Source organism: Geotrypetes seraphini, chromosome 2 (assembly GCF_902459505.1).
Source record: "Geotrypetes seraphini chromosome 2, aGeoSer1.1, whole genome shotgun sequence".
Lineage (NCBI taxonomy): Eukaryota > Metazoa > Chordata > Amphibia > Gymnophiona > Dermophiidae > Geotrypetes > Geotrypetes seraphini.
The window spans coordinates 451857757-451872184 of NC_047085.1; the positions used below are offsets into that span (position 1 = coordinate 451857757).

The following is a 14428-nucleotide window of genomic DNA, read 5'->3' on the forward strand; positions in this document are numbered from 1 at the left end:
GGACTGTGTATCCTTCATTTAGCCAATTCACTTTAAATCTAAACAGGCCTTGCAGTCATGCTATTAAGGCCTTTTGTCTATCTAAATCTCACTTGGGCCACAAACATTTCTTTAAACTAAAATCTTTTTCATATTTTCCACTCCCTCTTCGGTGTCTACTCTGTTACAAATCTTGGTATCATCTGCAAAAAGGCACACTTTTCCTTCTAACCCTTCAACAATGTCACTCATAAACATTTGAACAGGATAGGCCCCAGCACCGAACCCTGAGGGACTCCACTACTCACCTTTCCTTCTTCCGAGCGACTTCCATTAATCACCACCCTCTGGCGTCTGTCCGACAGCCAATTTCTAACCCAGTTCACCACTTTTGGCCCTAACTTCAGCCCATCAAGTTTGTTCAAAAGCCTCCTATGAGGAACTGTATCAAAGGCTTTGCTGAAATCTAAGTAAATTACATCTTGCATATGTCCTCGATCCAGCTCTCTGGTCACCAAATCAAAAAATTCAATCAGGTTCGTTTGGCACGATTTACCTTTTGTAAAGCCATTTTGCCTCGGATCCTGTAACCCATTAGATTCAAGGAAGTACACTATCCTTTCTTTCAGCAACACTTCCATTATTTTTCCAACAACCGAAGTGAGGCTCACCGGCCTATAGTTTCCTGCTTCATCCCTGTGACCACTTTTGTGAATAGGGACCACATCCGCTCTCTTCCAATCCCCGGGAACCACTCCCGTCTCCAGATATTTGTTGAAAAAGTCTTTAATAGGACCCGCCAGAACCTCATAAGAACATAAGAACTGCCATCTCCGGATCAGACCCATGGTCCATCGAGTCCGGCGATCCGCACACGCGGAGGCCCAGTCAGATATATACCTGATATAGTTTTAATCACCCATATCCCTCTATGCCTCTCGTAAGGAGATGTGCATCTAATTTGCCTTTGAATCCTAGCACAGTGGATTCCTTAATAACCTCCTTTGGAAGAGCATTCCAGACGTCCACTACTCGTTGCGTGAAGCAGAACTTCCTGACATTTGTCCTGGACTTGTCCCCCCTTAGCTTCAAACCATGTCCTCTTGTCCGTGTTGTGTTGGACAATGTAAATAATTTGTTTTTCTGCTCTATTTTATCGATGTCTTTCAGTATTTTGAACGTCTCTATCATGTCCCCTCGCAGCCTCCTCTTCTCAAGGGAGAACAGTCCCAGTTTCTTGAGTCGTTCCTCATATTCCAAGTTCTCCATACCTCTTATTAGCTTCGTTGCTCGTCTCTGCACCCTCTCCAGCAGTTTTATATCCTTCTTTAGGTTGGGAGACCAATGTTGGACACAGTATTCCAAGTGTGGTCTGACCATTGCTCTATAAAGCGGCATTACGACTTTCTTCGATCTACTCGTGATTCCTTTCTTTATCATACCTAACATTCTGTTTGCTTTCTTTGCCGCTGCCGCGCATTGTGCCGATGGCTTCAGGGTCCTATCTATCAGTACACCCAGGTCCTTTTCTTGTTCGCTCTTACCCAGAGTTGCGCCTGACATTCTATACTCGTGTTCCTTATTCTTACTACCTAAATGCATTACTTTGCATTTCTCCACGTTGAACTTCATCTGCCATTGCTCTGCCCATTTCTCTAACTGATACAAGTCGCTCTGGAGTTCCTCGCTATCCTCCTGCGATCTGATTGCCCGGCATAGCTTTGTGTCATCTGCAAACTTAATGATCTCACTGGATATTCCGTCTTCCAGGTCATTGATATAAATATACCTCTCTGAGCTCCCTCAGTATCCTGGGATGGATCCCGTCTGGTCCCATCGCTTTGTCCACCTTCAGTTTTTCAAGTTGCTCATAAACATTCTCCTCCATGAACGGCGCAGAATCTACTCCATTTTCTCGTGTAACTTTGCCAGACAATCTCGGTCCTTCTCCAGGATTTTCTTCTGTGAACACAGAACAGAAGTATTTGTTTAGCACATTTGCTTTTTCCTCATCACTCTCCACATATCGTTTCCCAGCATCTTTTAGTTTAGCAGTTCCATTTTTCATCTTCCTCCTTTCACTAATAAATCTGAAAAAATTTTTGTCTCCCTTTTTCACATTTTTAGCCATTTGTTCTTCAGCCTGTGCTTTTGACAGACATATCTCTCTTTTGGCTTCTTTCAGTTTCACCCTGTAGTCGTTTCTGCACTCCTCTTCTTGGGGTTTTTTTTATATTTCACAAACTCTTTTGCCAACTCTTTTGCCTTTATTTTCTCCGCCACTAGTTTGGAGAGGCATATCGGCTTCCTTTTTCTCTTGTTTTTATTTATTTTCTTCACATAAAAGTCCGTAACCATTTTTATCGCTCCTTTCAGCTTAGAACACTGTCTTTCCACTTCTCTTATGTCCTCCTATCCTAACAGCTCATTTTTCAGGTACTCTCCCATTGCATTGAAGTCCGTACGTTTGAAATCTAGGACTTTAAGTATCGTGCGGCCGCTCTCCACTTTAGCCGTTATATCAAACCAAACCGTTTGATGATCACTACTTCCCAGGTGAGCACCCACTTGAACATTAGAGATACTCTCTCCATTTGTGAGGACCAGATCCAATATCGCTTTTTCCCTCGTGGGTTCCGTCACCATTTGTCTGAGCAGAGCCTCTTGAAACTTAAGGTAATACCTTTTTGTGACTAGCCAAATATATTTCTTGAACTCCAAAAAGTGGTTCTTGGAGGAAGGGTTCATAAACTGTTATTAAGGTGGACTTTGGGAAAGTCACTTTTTTCCCTGGTGGCAGGCAGCTTGGGATCCTATCATGTATTCATGGCTGGAGTGACCACTGTGGGAAACAGAATACTAGGCTGACTGGACCTTTGATCTGAGCCAGTGGTCTCAAACTCAAACCCTTTGCAGGACCACATTTTGGATTTGTAGGTACTTGGAGAGCCTCAGAAAAAATAGTTAATGTCTTATTAAAGAAATGACAATTTTGCATGAGGTAAAAGTCCTTATAGTTTAAAAATCTTTCCTTTCGGCTAAGTCCTAATAATAATATTGTAATTTATAGCTAAAGAGACATATGATCAAGAAACTGTATTATTTTACTTTTGTGATTATGATAAACATACCGAGGGCCTCAAAATAGTACCTGGCGGGCCGCAAGTTTGAGACCACTGGTCTGAGCCTTATGATCTTCCACTGGTCTGAACAGAACAACAGGTCATATTAAAAGAACATTAGAAGAAAATACATGTGAATTAAAGATTACTTTACAATAGGAGTGTAAAGGCAAAGGGTGGGTGTGAATGTGTTAGAGTGATAAGGTGATGGAAAAGCAGAATTATTTCTGGTAATGAGTTTAAAATAAAAAAAAGTCTCTTAAGCCCTTGCATATTTAAAATGTTGATAATACTGCACTGAGGCAGGAGCTGAAGACTCTCATTTCAGATCAAGATACAAATTGCTGCAATATTAACATTCCCATCTCCAGCCCTCTTTTGTTCATGTATAATCTGACAGTGAAAGGGTGGCCATGTTTCCATGTCCTTTCTGTTGGGACTGTTAACAAATGTGATAATAAGGCAGTACTTCTTAACCCTCTCCTGTAGACACACTTAACCAGTCAGGTTTACAGGATTACCACAATAAATACGCATGAAACAAATTTGATTACAACAGAACTAAAGCAATCAAATTGTTGCATATTCATTATGATAATCTTGGAAACTTGGGCCTAGATGCACTATGAGGATCGGTAAGATCATGTGGGTCTGCTTCAATCCGATTTTTGGCCGATTCAAAAAGAGCTATCGATGCACTAAAATGTTTGCATGCAAATGATTCATGCGTAGGTTCGTCTTAATCCCCAACTTTCCCGTCCGATTGATAGCTGTAAGAGCGATTCTCACACATGCACAGAGCCAGCAGTGAAAACCCGAACAGCTGAGAGGCAGGGCAAAGCCTCCTGCCACTCAGATGTTTGGGACAGAAAACCTTTTTACATCTTTTTTTTGAGGGGCACATATGCTGTTTATGTTACATATGCAAAATATCTGCTCCATTAACAAAAAAAGCACACACATACTCGTGCCGATGACAGTCCTCCCTGAAGAACTGACACCAGCACAGCTAACTGACACCTCCCTCCCCCCTTTGGTGGCAGTGAACTCGGCAGGAAGAATGCTCACTTTCTCCTGCCATGGTGGCTCCCCCCTTCTGGCGTGAAATTAAATTGGCATGAGAGAAGCCCATTCCCTACTGCCAACGGATGCCACCACAAACCATCCCCTACCCTCCTACCTGCTCCCTCTCAAAAAAAGGCAGGTGGGATACCCACTCCCTCCTGCCACCGGATGTTCCCCTGAACCCCCCAGAAACCCCCCCCTATTCTCTAATATTTCACATGGAAAATAATTCAGCATTATTACTTGAAATTCATTTTGCTGTGTTTATTTTTGATTATTTGATTGTTTATGGTTGTAGCATTTATGAATTATTTATATTTAATGGAAAACTTAATTATATCACAAATGTGCTCATTTCTATAGAAGAGGACATTCATAAATTTAAGGAAAGAAATTAATGGATGGACCATTCAAGTCTTTATCTGCCCCCATTGATTATGTTACTATGTTATGAATGAATTAATATGATGCTCCCTACAGTTTCCCAGGGCAACATTAGGGGTGGGTAGGCCACAAATTTTCATTTTCTTTAGCTTCTCATGTTGTTTATAGCAGTGGTTCCCAACCCTGGTCCTAAAGGACCACCAGCCAGCTGGATTTTCAGGCTAGCCCTAATGAATATGCATAAGGCAGATTTGCATGCCTGTCACCTCCACTATATGCAAATCTCTCTCATGCATATTCATTAAGGCTATCCTGAAAACCCAGCTGGCAGGTTTGGGAACCACTGGTTTACAGGATTTTAAAATGAATTTGGGTTTAAATGTTTTTTGGTTTGGAGACATCATCAATAGTGTATAGTACTGCACCTGCTGAGAAAGTGTGCAATAGTATCATTATTGTCAACACAGGAAAAAGCTAAATTATGGATTTGTTCCTGTCATTTGGGGTTACAAATGGCCTTAGAAAACATATCTCTAATATTTATTAACTGCGACAAAAATGACTTCACATGCTTGTATCCACAGAGTCACATTACCTGTGTTATACCATCTATGACATAACCAACAGAAACTAATCCTATTCAGTGTTTGAAGTGATTTGCTTCACTGTTCTACAAACATGGTTATTTCCAAGATTGAGAGAAAATTACAAAGCATCTTAAAGGAACTCAAAAACATCACCTTAAAATTAACATTTTAAAATGACACTGATTAAGGGCCTTGGCAGATAAAGGACTTAGCTGGCTAAATCCCTTTTGAAGAAAAATTTATCCTGCTGAGTGGCTGTATCTATTGAAAGGATGAAACTAAAGAGGTGGGGGTGTCAATATTCAACCGTAGGCAGTGAGAGTTTTGCTCACGGACTGTGCCATTATTCCCAGATAAACAAAGCTGGGATCTGTGCGGGCTTTGGCTTGAACATTCAGTTAATTTTGAGTTGACTACCACACAGCTGCTTAAGTTGACATTCAACACTTAAATGGCCATGGGCTATCACATAAAAATAAATAGGCCAATCCATTTTCTGGATTGGCCACTGTTGGAAGCAGGATACTGGGCTAGATGGACCACTGATCTGATCCAGTATGGCTATCCAAAAAGAACAGAACAGTCCAGGTCTTCAAAATCAACAGGAATTTAATGACAATCAATCAAATGAAACAGTGCTGCGACTCGATTCAACATGGGCTGTGTTTCGGCTTAAAAGCCTGCCTCAGAAGTCCTAGATGAAATTAAAGTCAGTATTTAAACATAAAAAACCTCTAGATATCTATTTATAGGATTATTTTTTGTGGGGTTTTTTTTTTTGCTACATGTGAGTTGATTCATTTATGAGATATGTTTATAATCACTGCTAGCATTTGATTTGAAAACATGGACTGTTCTGCTCTTTTTGGATTGATTGTTGTGTATGGGCAGAAGCTGACATTCCCTTTTGTTAAGTGCAGTGTTTCTCAACTCGGTCCTGGAGTATCCCCTTGCCAGTCAGGTTTTCAGGATATCCACAATGAATATGCATAAACTTGATTTACATACCCTGCCTCCATTATGTGCAAATTTCATTCCTGCATATTCGTTGTGGATATCCTGAAAACCTGACTGGCAAGGGGGGTACTCCAGGACCGAGTTGAGAAACACTGGTTTAGTGGATATTCAATACGACAAAAATTTATACAGTCCCATTTATGCACTAACCCAGGTTGCCTCAGTGGCCAAGTGCTGACTCCACCCCCGGAATTCTCCCAAGATAGCCAGCTTTGTGTTTGGCACTAACTGTGATATTCAGCAGCAATTTAGCCAGTACTGAATATAGAAACATAGAAGATGACGGCAGATAAGGGCCGTAGCCCATCAGGTCTGCCCACTCTACTGACCCACCCCCAAGTCTACTATCCTAGGGATCCTACTCCTGGTGACAGGTTCCCTTGGCTTAACCCTCTAAGGGATCCCACATGGGTATCCCATTTGCTCTTAAATTCTTGCATGCTGTTTGCCTCGATCACCCGCACCGGGAGCTCATTCCAAGGATCAACCACTCTCTCGGTGAAGAAATATTTCCTGGTGTCGCCATGAAATTTCCCGCCCCTGAGTTTGAGCGGATGCCCTCTTGTGGCTGAGGGTCCTTTGAGAAAGAGAATCTCTTCTTCCATCTCGATACGGCCGGTAATATACTTAAACGTCTTGATCATGTCTCCTCTCTCCCTACGTTCCTTGAGTGAGTACAGCCGCAAATTTTTCAGCCTTTCCTCATACGATAGATCCTTGAGCCTCGAGACCATCCTGGTGGCCATCCGTTGCACCGACTCTACTCTCAGCACATCTTTTCGGTAGTGTGGCCTCCAGAATTGCACACAGTATTCCAAATGAGGCCTCACCATGGTTCTGTATAATGGCATTATGACTTCAGGCTTCCAGCTGACGAAACTCCTGCGGATGCAACCTAACAACTGTCTTGCCTTAGATGAAGCCTTCTCCACGTGATCAGCAGTTTTCATGTCTGCGCTGATGATCACTCCCAAGTCTCGTTCTGTTGAAATTCTAGCTAAGGTCTCACCATTCAAGGTGTAAGTTCTGCACGGATTTCTGCTGCCGAGGTGCATGATCTTGCATTTCTTAGCGTTGAAGCCCAGCTGCCAGGTCGAGGACCAAAGCTCCAACAAATGTAGGTCCTGTGCCATACTATCGGGTGAATTGCCGTCTCTCACTATATTGCATAGTTTGGTGTCGTCAGCGAGTAACGTTGGCTAGCCCCAACCAAGCAATTTAACCAGTCAGTGGCCAGTAGTTAGCTATATTTTGCTGCTCTGAAAAGTATCTTAGGGATGAAGGAGGGCAGGAGTGAAGCGTGAAGGGCAACAGCCTAGCTGACCAGCACTGATTTTTTTTTTTTTTTTTTTTGCATTAGCTTGCTATTTCTTAACATCCCATATCTGGTTTATATCTAGTTGGCTAACACTACTCAGTTATTTAAGCCAAATTTGAGCCAAGCTATACAAGTTTACTGGCTCTCTTAGCTGCTGAGTGGCCCTTTAAATACTGGCTCCTAAGTCAGTAAGACTTTTATCACTTGAAGCTCTGGCACATAATCACTTAACTTAGGGAAGAATTCCCAATTATTAGAGTGGAACAAAAAGGAAAGCTCAATGTTTTGCTCTGCAGTTTAGGAATTTTTCTATTCCTAAGGTAATCAGTCTGTCCTGGTCACTCATTACAAGAAACTATAAGACAGGCCGAGCCGCATGTTACTGGTTGCCATAGCATTAACATATACAAGAGTTTGGTCCATGACCTTCAGCAGTTACATTCCAACTCTTTGAGCCTGCACAGTTTTCTCACAGATCCTTTGCCCATGAAAACGACGCAATCTCTCATTTTGAAAACAAACAGCATACACAACAGCCGATGTTACTGTGCCAAAAATAATTCTTGCAGTAAAAACTAAAGCACTCGCCAAAAGAAAATAATTTATTTTATTACTATATTGTCACGTGATGCTTAGAAAGTAAAATATTTGCCTAGAAGTATATCTGCAGTCCTGGTTCATTTTAAAGCTGTAAAGACCATTCTTTTTCTACTGCACATGTGAGAGAAACCTCAGTATTTAGATAGATGATGAGGGCTGAAAGGTCAGTCTGTGTGTAAATATGTTATGTCTTCCATATTCACACATTAAAAGTAACCAATGACAACAAACAGAAACACGAAATTGTACATTCTAGAAAACAGTGGAAATTTAATTTAGCTATGAAGAATTCCATCTCAAATTGTTAAGTATGTTCATGACAGTACTGCCTGATGCAACTAAGGAAATCCTTCCACTGTTAGAAAGTAAGTTACTGACTTGGGCATACAGTATATTTGATATTCTATGACTGAAATCTCACATGAAATTGTGCAGACCACAAATGCTTGCCAGTAATATTACTGATGTTGGAATATGGCAAATTTGATTTAATAGAATGTAAAAGAATTGGCTAACTCACCTGATCCTTGGGGAGAAAGGGTCTAGATAGATGGGGCAAATCTACAAATTACTAGATCAATAATGATTTAAAACATAGAACAGGGGGCTTGGCAGGTTTGCATACTTATTACAAATACTGCTTTAGAAGAATAATTAGGAGGTGTACTCCTTTTGCACTTGGGAGACAAGATAATGAAATTAATTTCACAGAATTAAAAAAATATAACTGCACACACATTCATGGCTTCTTTTACTAAGCTGCGGTAGCATTTTTAGCGCATGCAGAATATTAGCGTACGCTAACCCCACGCTATGCAGCTAGAACTAACGCTAGCTCAATGGTGGCGTTAGCGTCTAGCGTGCGTGGCAATGTAGTGCGCGCTAAGCTTGCTAAAACTGCTAGCGCTGCTTAGTAAAAGGAGCCCTCACTCTTTCATATATACAAAAATAGATTTTTTTTTTTTTTTATCTAAAGCAATTTCTATTGTTCATACAGTCTTCTAGTATATTCCAGGAAGAATATCAATAATTTCAAGCTTCTTTGCCATTATATTTTTGAAGAATGAAGATTCAAATACATCAACATTCATATCTACACATTGCCCCGAGGCACAAACTAAGGAATATGATATTTTAGATAGAGTAAAGATACTATACTCTGCCGTGCCAGAGAGCAAATGAAAGCCCTTAAAGTGAAGGGCAGATGGCTAGGCAAGATATGAAATTAAATTAGCAAAGGCAGATTGTAGATGAAGATAAGAAAAAAAAAAGCTAGAGGTTCAAGGGTCGCAGGAACTTGGATCAATGTTGCATGAAGGACTAAGGTCAATACTGGAAGTGGCTGTTCTTAGTGAAAGCCCTGGGACAATAAAAACACTCACCCATTGCTGTTCAAAACTGTAGGTACGTCTCCGGTCTTCTACATCATCCTCTTGCTTTGCTTGCTGAAATTCTTGCCTGAGACGCTGTATCCGATCGTGGTTGCTGGGTGTTGATCTGTTGCTAATATAAGAAGAAAAGAAAAGAAACCCAAAGCAGTTGGTTAACTTCAAAGCAATACTATTATCAACAAAACTTTAAGAAAATTGTCACATAACAGTAACAAAACTTATGACAACTGCCCTTTTTTCATTCTAATATTTGAAACCTGAGGAAATATTAGTATGTGAACTTTAGGAAATCTACTTCTTGACTTTCACCATAGGGAACTGCTGCCTGATGGATTCTGATCAGAACTTTACACAAGTCTCATACTGATATACACAATGCGTAAACATAACAAGAAGAAATTAAAGGTGTGAATATGAGTTTTCAAAAAAATATACAGTCATACATTTGAACAAAAACAAAGGACATGCAAGAATAAACAGAAACCAAGTTAATATTTTGAAACCCCTTCAGTAACTAGTCTTGATAGTTCACAATTTGGCATTCAGTTTCATAGGTTAATTGAACTAGAAGGCTCTGTAGATGGGGTATTTTTCCCCCATATCTTTATTCATTTTAAAAACCAACATCAAGTGCAACATATTATCAAACAATGTATAAAATAAATAGCACTTAATTCCATCAAATGATATAATAAATACATATCCATTCCCCCCACCCACCCACCCTTTCATACAGTATAAAGACAATCAAGAGTAATACAAATGATCAAGTCAAACAAACTTGCAATCAAATAATAAATTAAAGGCATATCCCCCCTCCCACCCACCCATCCTGGATGTATATAAACAAAGGGCTAAAACTAATGATCAATCTTTACAAAATTTTGTCAATGCGTCCCAAACCTCCTTGAATTTCTTATGATGCCCCAATTGTATTGCACTCATACGTTCAAATTTATAAGTTTGGCACGAGGATTCCCACCAAAAAATATAGTTTAACCTGTCCCAATTTTTCAAAATAAGCTGTATAGAAACATAGAGTATGACGGCAGAAAAGGGTCGGCGGCCCAACAAGTCTGCCCACTCAAGAACCCTCCCTCCCTTGAGAATCCATCTTTTAAGCATAACTCTGTAACAAACCTACCTGTTTGTCCCATCGACTCATGAAGTTGAGCACACTACTGGCCTCGACCACCTGGCGTGGAAGACCATTCCATTGATCAATCACCCTTTCGGTGAAGAAGTATTTCCTGGTATCACCTTGGCAACTCCCGTCATGATGAGAAGTAGTCTATTGCTATATGGAGTTATTGGACTCTTGGCCCTCAATAACGTACCAAACAGCACCATGTCATACGTCAATGCCAAAGGAACTTGCAGTATTCTATTTATTTGATCCCAAATGTTTCGCCAAAATTTAAGTATCAAGGGACAAAAGAAGAGCAGATGATCCAGTGTCCCTATATCGAGACGACAGTGCCAGCATCTATTTGATTTAGAACTATCTAATTTTTGTAATCTAACAGAGCTCCAAAAACTTCTATGCAACAAACAAAACCATGGGTTCTTTTTACTAAGGTGCGCTAGCATTTTTAGCACACACACAAAATTACCATGCGCTAAACTGCGCGGTATGCTTCTAGAATAATACCAGCTCAATACTGGCGTTAAGGTCTAGCACGCATGGCAATTTAGCGCGCGCTATTCTGCGCATTAAGGCCCTAACATGGCATAGTAAAAGGAGCCCCATGTTTGCCTCATAGACACTGACACCTTACATCTCATTCTCCAAGTCCAAATCCGTGGCCATTGAGTAGCAGAAATTTGCTGCTTTGTCTCAATGCTCCAAATATCTTTTAGACTAGTTGACTCTGTAGATGTTTGAGATAGCATCCTGATATGGCTTCTGTCATAACTTTAATTCATAATTTTATACATAATACAAATGTGAAAAGAAAATATGATTGGCTTTCTCCAAGATTAGTGCACTGTGGTATTAAAGGGGAAATTTAAAAATGTGATCCCTATTTTATGATATTTTATAAAGGCACCATAGATTACCTGCCCTCATAGAATAATCTCCTAGGATAATTCTCAGTAATGCAGAAATGCTCTTGCACAAGTTTATACCTGCTTTCAAAGATGGCATAAGTATGTGCATGTACTGTACATAGGCACACGTATATTTTAAAAATGATGTACATATATTACAACTCTACCCTTTCTATGCCTAATTACACCCCTAAGAATACTGATACCCAGATATAGATATAGGGCCATATTCTATAAATGGTGCCCTAAGTTAGGTGGCAATAGGCATCCTTTTGCCATCTAACTTAAATGATAAAGCCATAAAAAATGATAATAAAAAAAATGTAGGCACCCGCCAATGCCTCAAAAAACGGTGCCTTGATCGCATATATTGGGGCATCTTAGAATGCCTAAGGTTGAAGTAGGCATGGTTAATGCTGGAAATGACCTTTGATGTTCTCACGTGCTTCTGTAGATGTAATTCATGTCAAACATAAGCACCTGAAATGTAGGCCTTCAAAACCCTGGCCTATATTTCTGGCACCTATGTTTGAGGTAGCCACGATTATACAAATGGTACCGTTGCATGATTAAGATGCGATTGGCGGTCATTTTTTAGGTGTCTGCCAATATCGGTGCCATTTGTAGAATCCGGCCCATAATGTATAGATGAATCTTTTTGTGTATATGTACCCTTACACAATTTTAGAACCACCATTTTCAACATGTAAAAATGCTTAATTTGAAGACAAGAAGGAACTGGATCTGTGGAGCTAAGGAAGGTGTTAACAGAAGTGGGCTGGATTCATGAGTAGAATCACTGCTCACTGCTCTGATCCAATTACAACAAATGTCTTTCTATGATAAGCCTGCTAAGGACATTTTACGAGGAGTCTATTTTACATACATTGGAGAGAGTTGAAGCTGATGATAAAGGTCTCAGTGTTTATTTCCAAAAGTAATCCCATGTGATTTGAATATTCAAGTTTGATTCCCATATGCTTTTGATAGAAGACAATTGTTTTGTAAAGGGGGAATTTGAGTTTTATATACTGTTGAGGCCACATGCCCAGCTGTGTACAGCGATGAGATCTTAGAAAAATGGAGGAGGTCTCTTTATAGGTTGAAGAGAGAAGGTGATTAGTTTTCAAAGCAATATGGGGTCAGTGACCAATGGGGAAGTAGGGGGAGTAGGGGTCAGGTCTTCATCCCTCCAGTGATTCTCTGGTTAATTTGGGAATCTTTGGCACTTATTCATTGTTAAAACAGGTCTAGCACCAAACATCTAAATTGTGAACTTGACGTATTCTAAAATGTTCAATTGTGGGGAAAAAAAATCTAGATCATAAACCCACACTAATGCTGCTCACACCACACTTTTAACATGCAACCTTGAGATTTAGACAAACTGCAGATAAACAGCATAAAATCCATCTTGAAAATATGTTTCAAAAATGGCAAATTGGAAGAGTTTGGCGATAAAAATGTCCATCTGCCACTTATGGTACTTCCTTAAGTTTTTTTTGTTTTTTTTAAATAAGTCCCATAGTGGAATTAGAATGGGTACAGTGAAGAATGACCAAAATGATAAAGGAGATGGAACACCTTATATGAAGAAAGGCTAAAGAGGTTTGGACTCTTCAACTTGTAAAAGAGACGGCTGAGAGGGGATAAGAGAGGTCTATAAAATTATCAGTGGTGTGAAGCAGGTAAACACAAATAAAATGTTCACTCTTAAAGAGTAAAAAGACCTTGGCATACACAATGAAATTATGTACTACAGTATTTAAAACAGGAGAAAATATTTTTTTCACCCAATGTATATCTGGATTTTCAAAAGGCGTTCGACAAGGTCCCGCATGAACAACTACTTCGTAAAATTGTGAGCCATGGAATCGAGGGTGAAATACTTACGTGGATTAAAACCTGGTTGGCGGATAGGAAACAGAGAGTAGGGGAAAAGTGTCACGAGTGGAGTGACGCAGGGTTCAGTGCTTGGACCCATGCTCTTCAATATATTTATAAACGACCTGGAAATTGATACGACAAGTGAGGTGATTAAATTTGCAGACGATATAAAGTTATTCAGAGTAGTGAGGATGCAAAAGAATTACGAAGACCTGCAATGTGACATAAACATGCTCGAGAAATGGGCTGCGACATGGCAAATGAGGTTTAACGTGGATAAGTGTAAGGTGATGCATGTCGGTAACAAAAATCTTATACACGAATACAGGATGTCCAGTGCAGTACTCAGTGAGACCCCCCAGAAAAGAGACTTAGGAGTACTGGTAGACAAGTCAATGAAGCCGTCTGTGTGCGGCAGCGGCGAAAAGGGTGAACAGAAAGCTAGGAATAATTAAGAAGGGGATCACAAACAGATCAGAGAAGGTTATCATGCCGCTGTACCGGGCCATGGTATGCCCCCACCTGGAACACTGCGTCCAGCACTGGTCGTCGTACATGAAGAAGGACATGGTACTACTCGAGAGAGTCCAGAGAAGAGTGCCTAAAATGGTTAAGGGACTGGAGGAGTTGCCATACAATGAGAGATTAGAGAAAATGGGCCTCTTCTCCCTTGAAAAGAGGAGACTGAGAGGGGACATGATTGAAACGTTCAAGGTAATGATGGGAATAGACTTAGTAGATAAAGACAGGTTGTTCACTCTCTCCAAGGTAGAGAGAACAAGAGGGCACTCTCTAAAGTTAAAAGGGGATAGATTCCATACAAACGTAAGGAAGTTCTTCTTCACCCAGAGAGTGGTAGAAAACTGGAACGCTCTTCCGGAGGCTGTTATAGAGGAAAACACCCTCTAGGGATTCAAGACAAAGTTAGACAAGTTCCTGCTGAACCAGAACGTACACAGGTAAAGCTAGACTCAGGGCACTGGTCTCTGACGTAACAGCCGCCTTGTGAGCAGACTGCTTAACATG

General features: G+C 40.4%; 1 protein-coding gene across 2 annotated transcripts in view; it reads right to left on the reverse strand.

The window, feature by feature from the left end:
- PARD3 (par-3 family cell polarity regulator) overlaps positions 1–14428 on the reverse strand; it is a 1241096-nt gene that overhangs the window by 69426 nt on the left and 1157242 nt on the right. For both annotated transcript variants that reach the window (XM_033931514.1, XM_033931513.1), the window contains one exon: positions 9455–9575. In XM_033931514.1, the coding sequence (XP_033787405.1) occupies positions 9455–9575 (121 nt within the window). The remainder of the gene's footprint in view (positions 1–9454; positions 9576–14428) is intronic.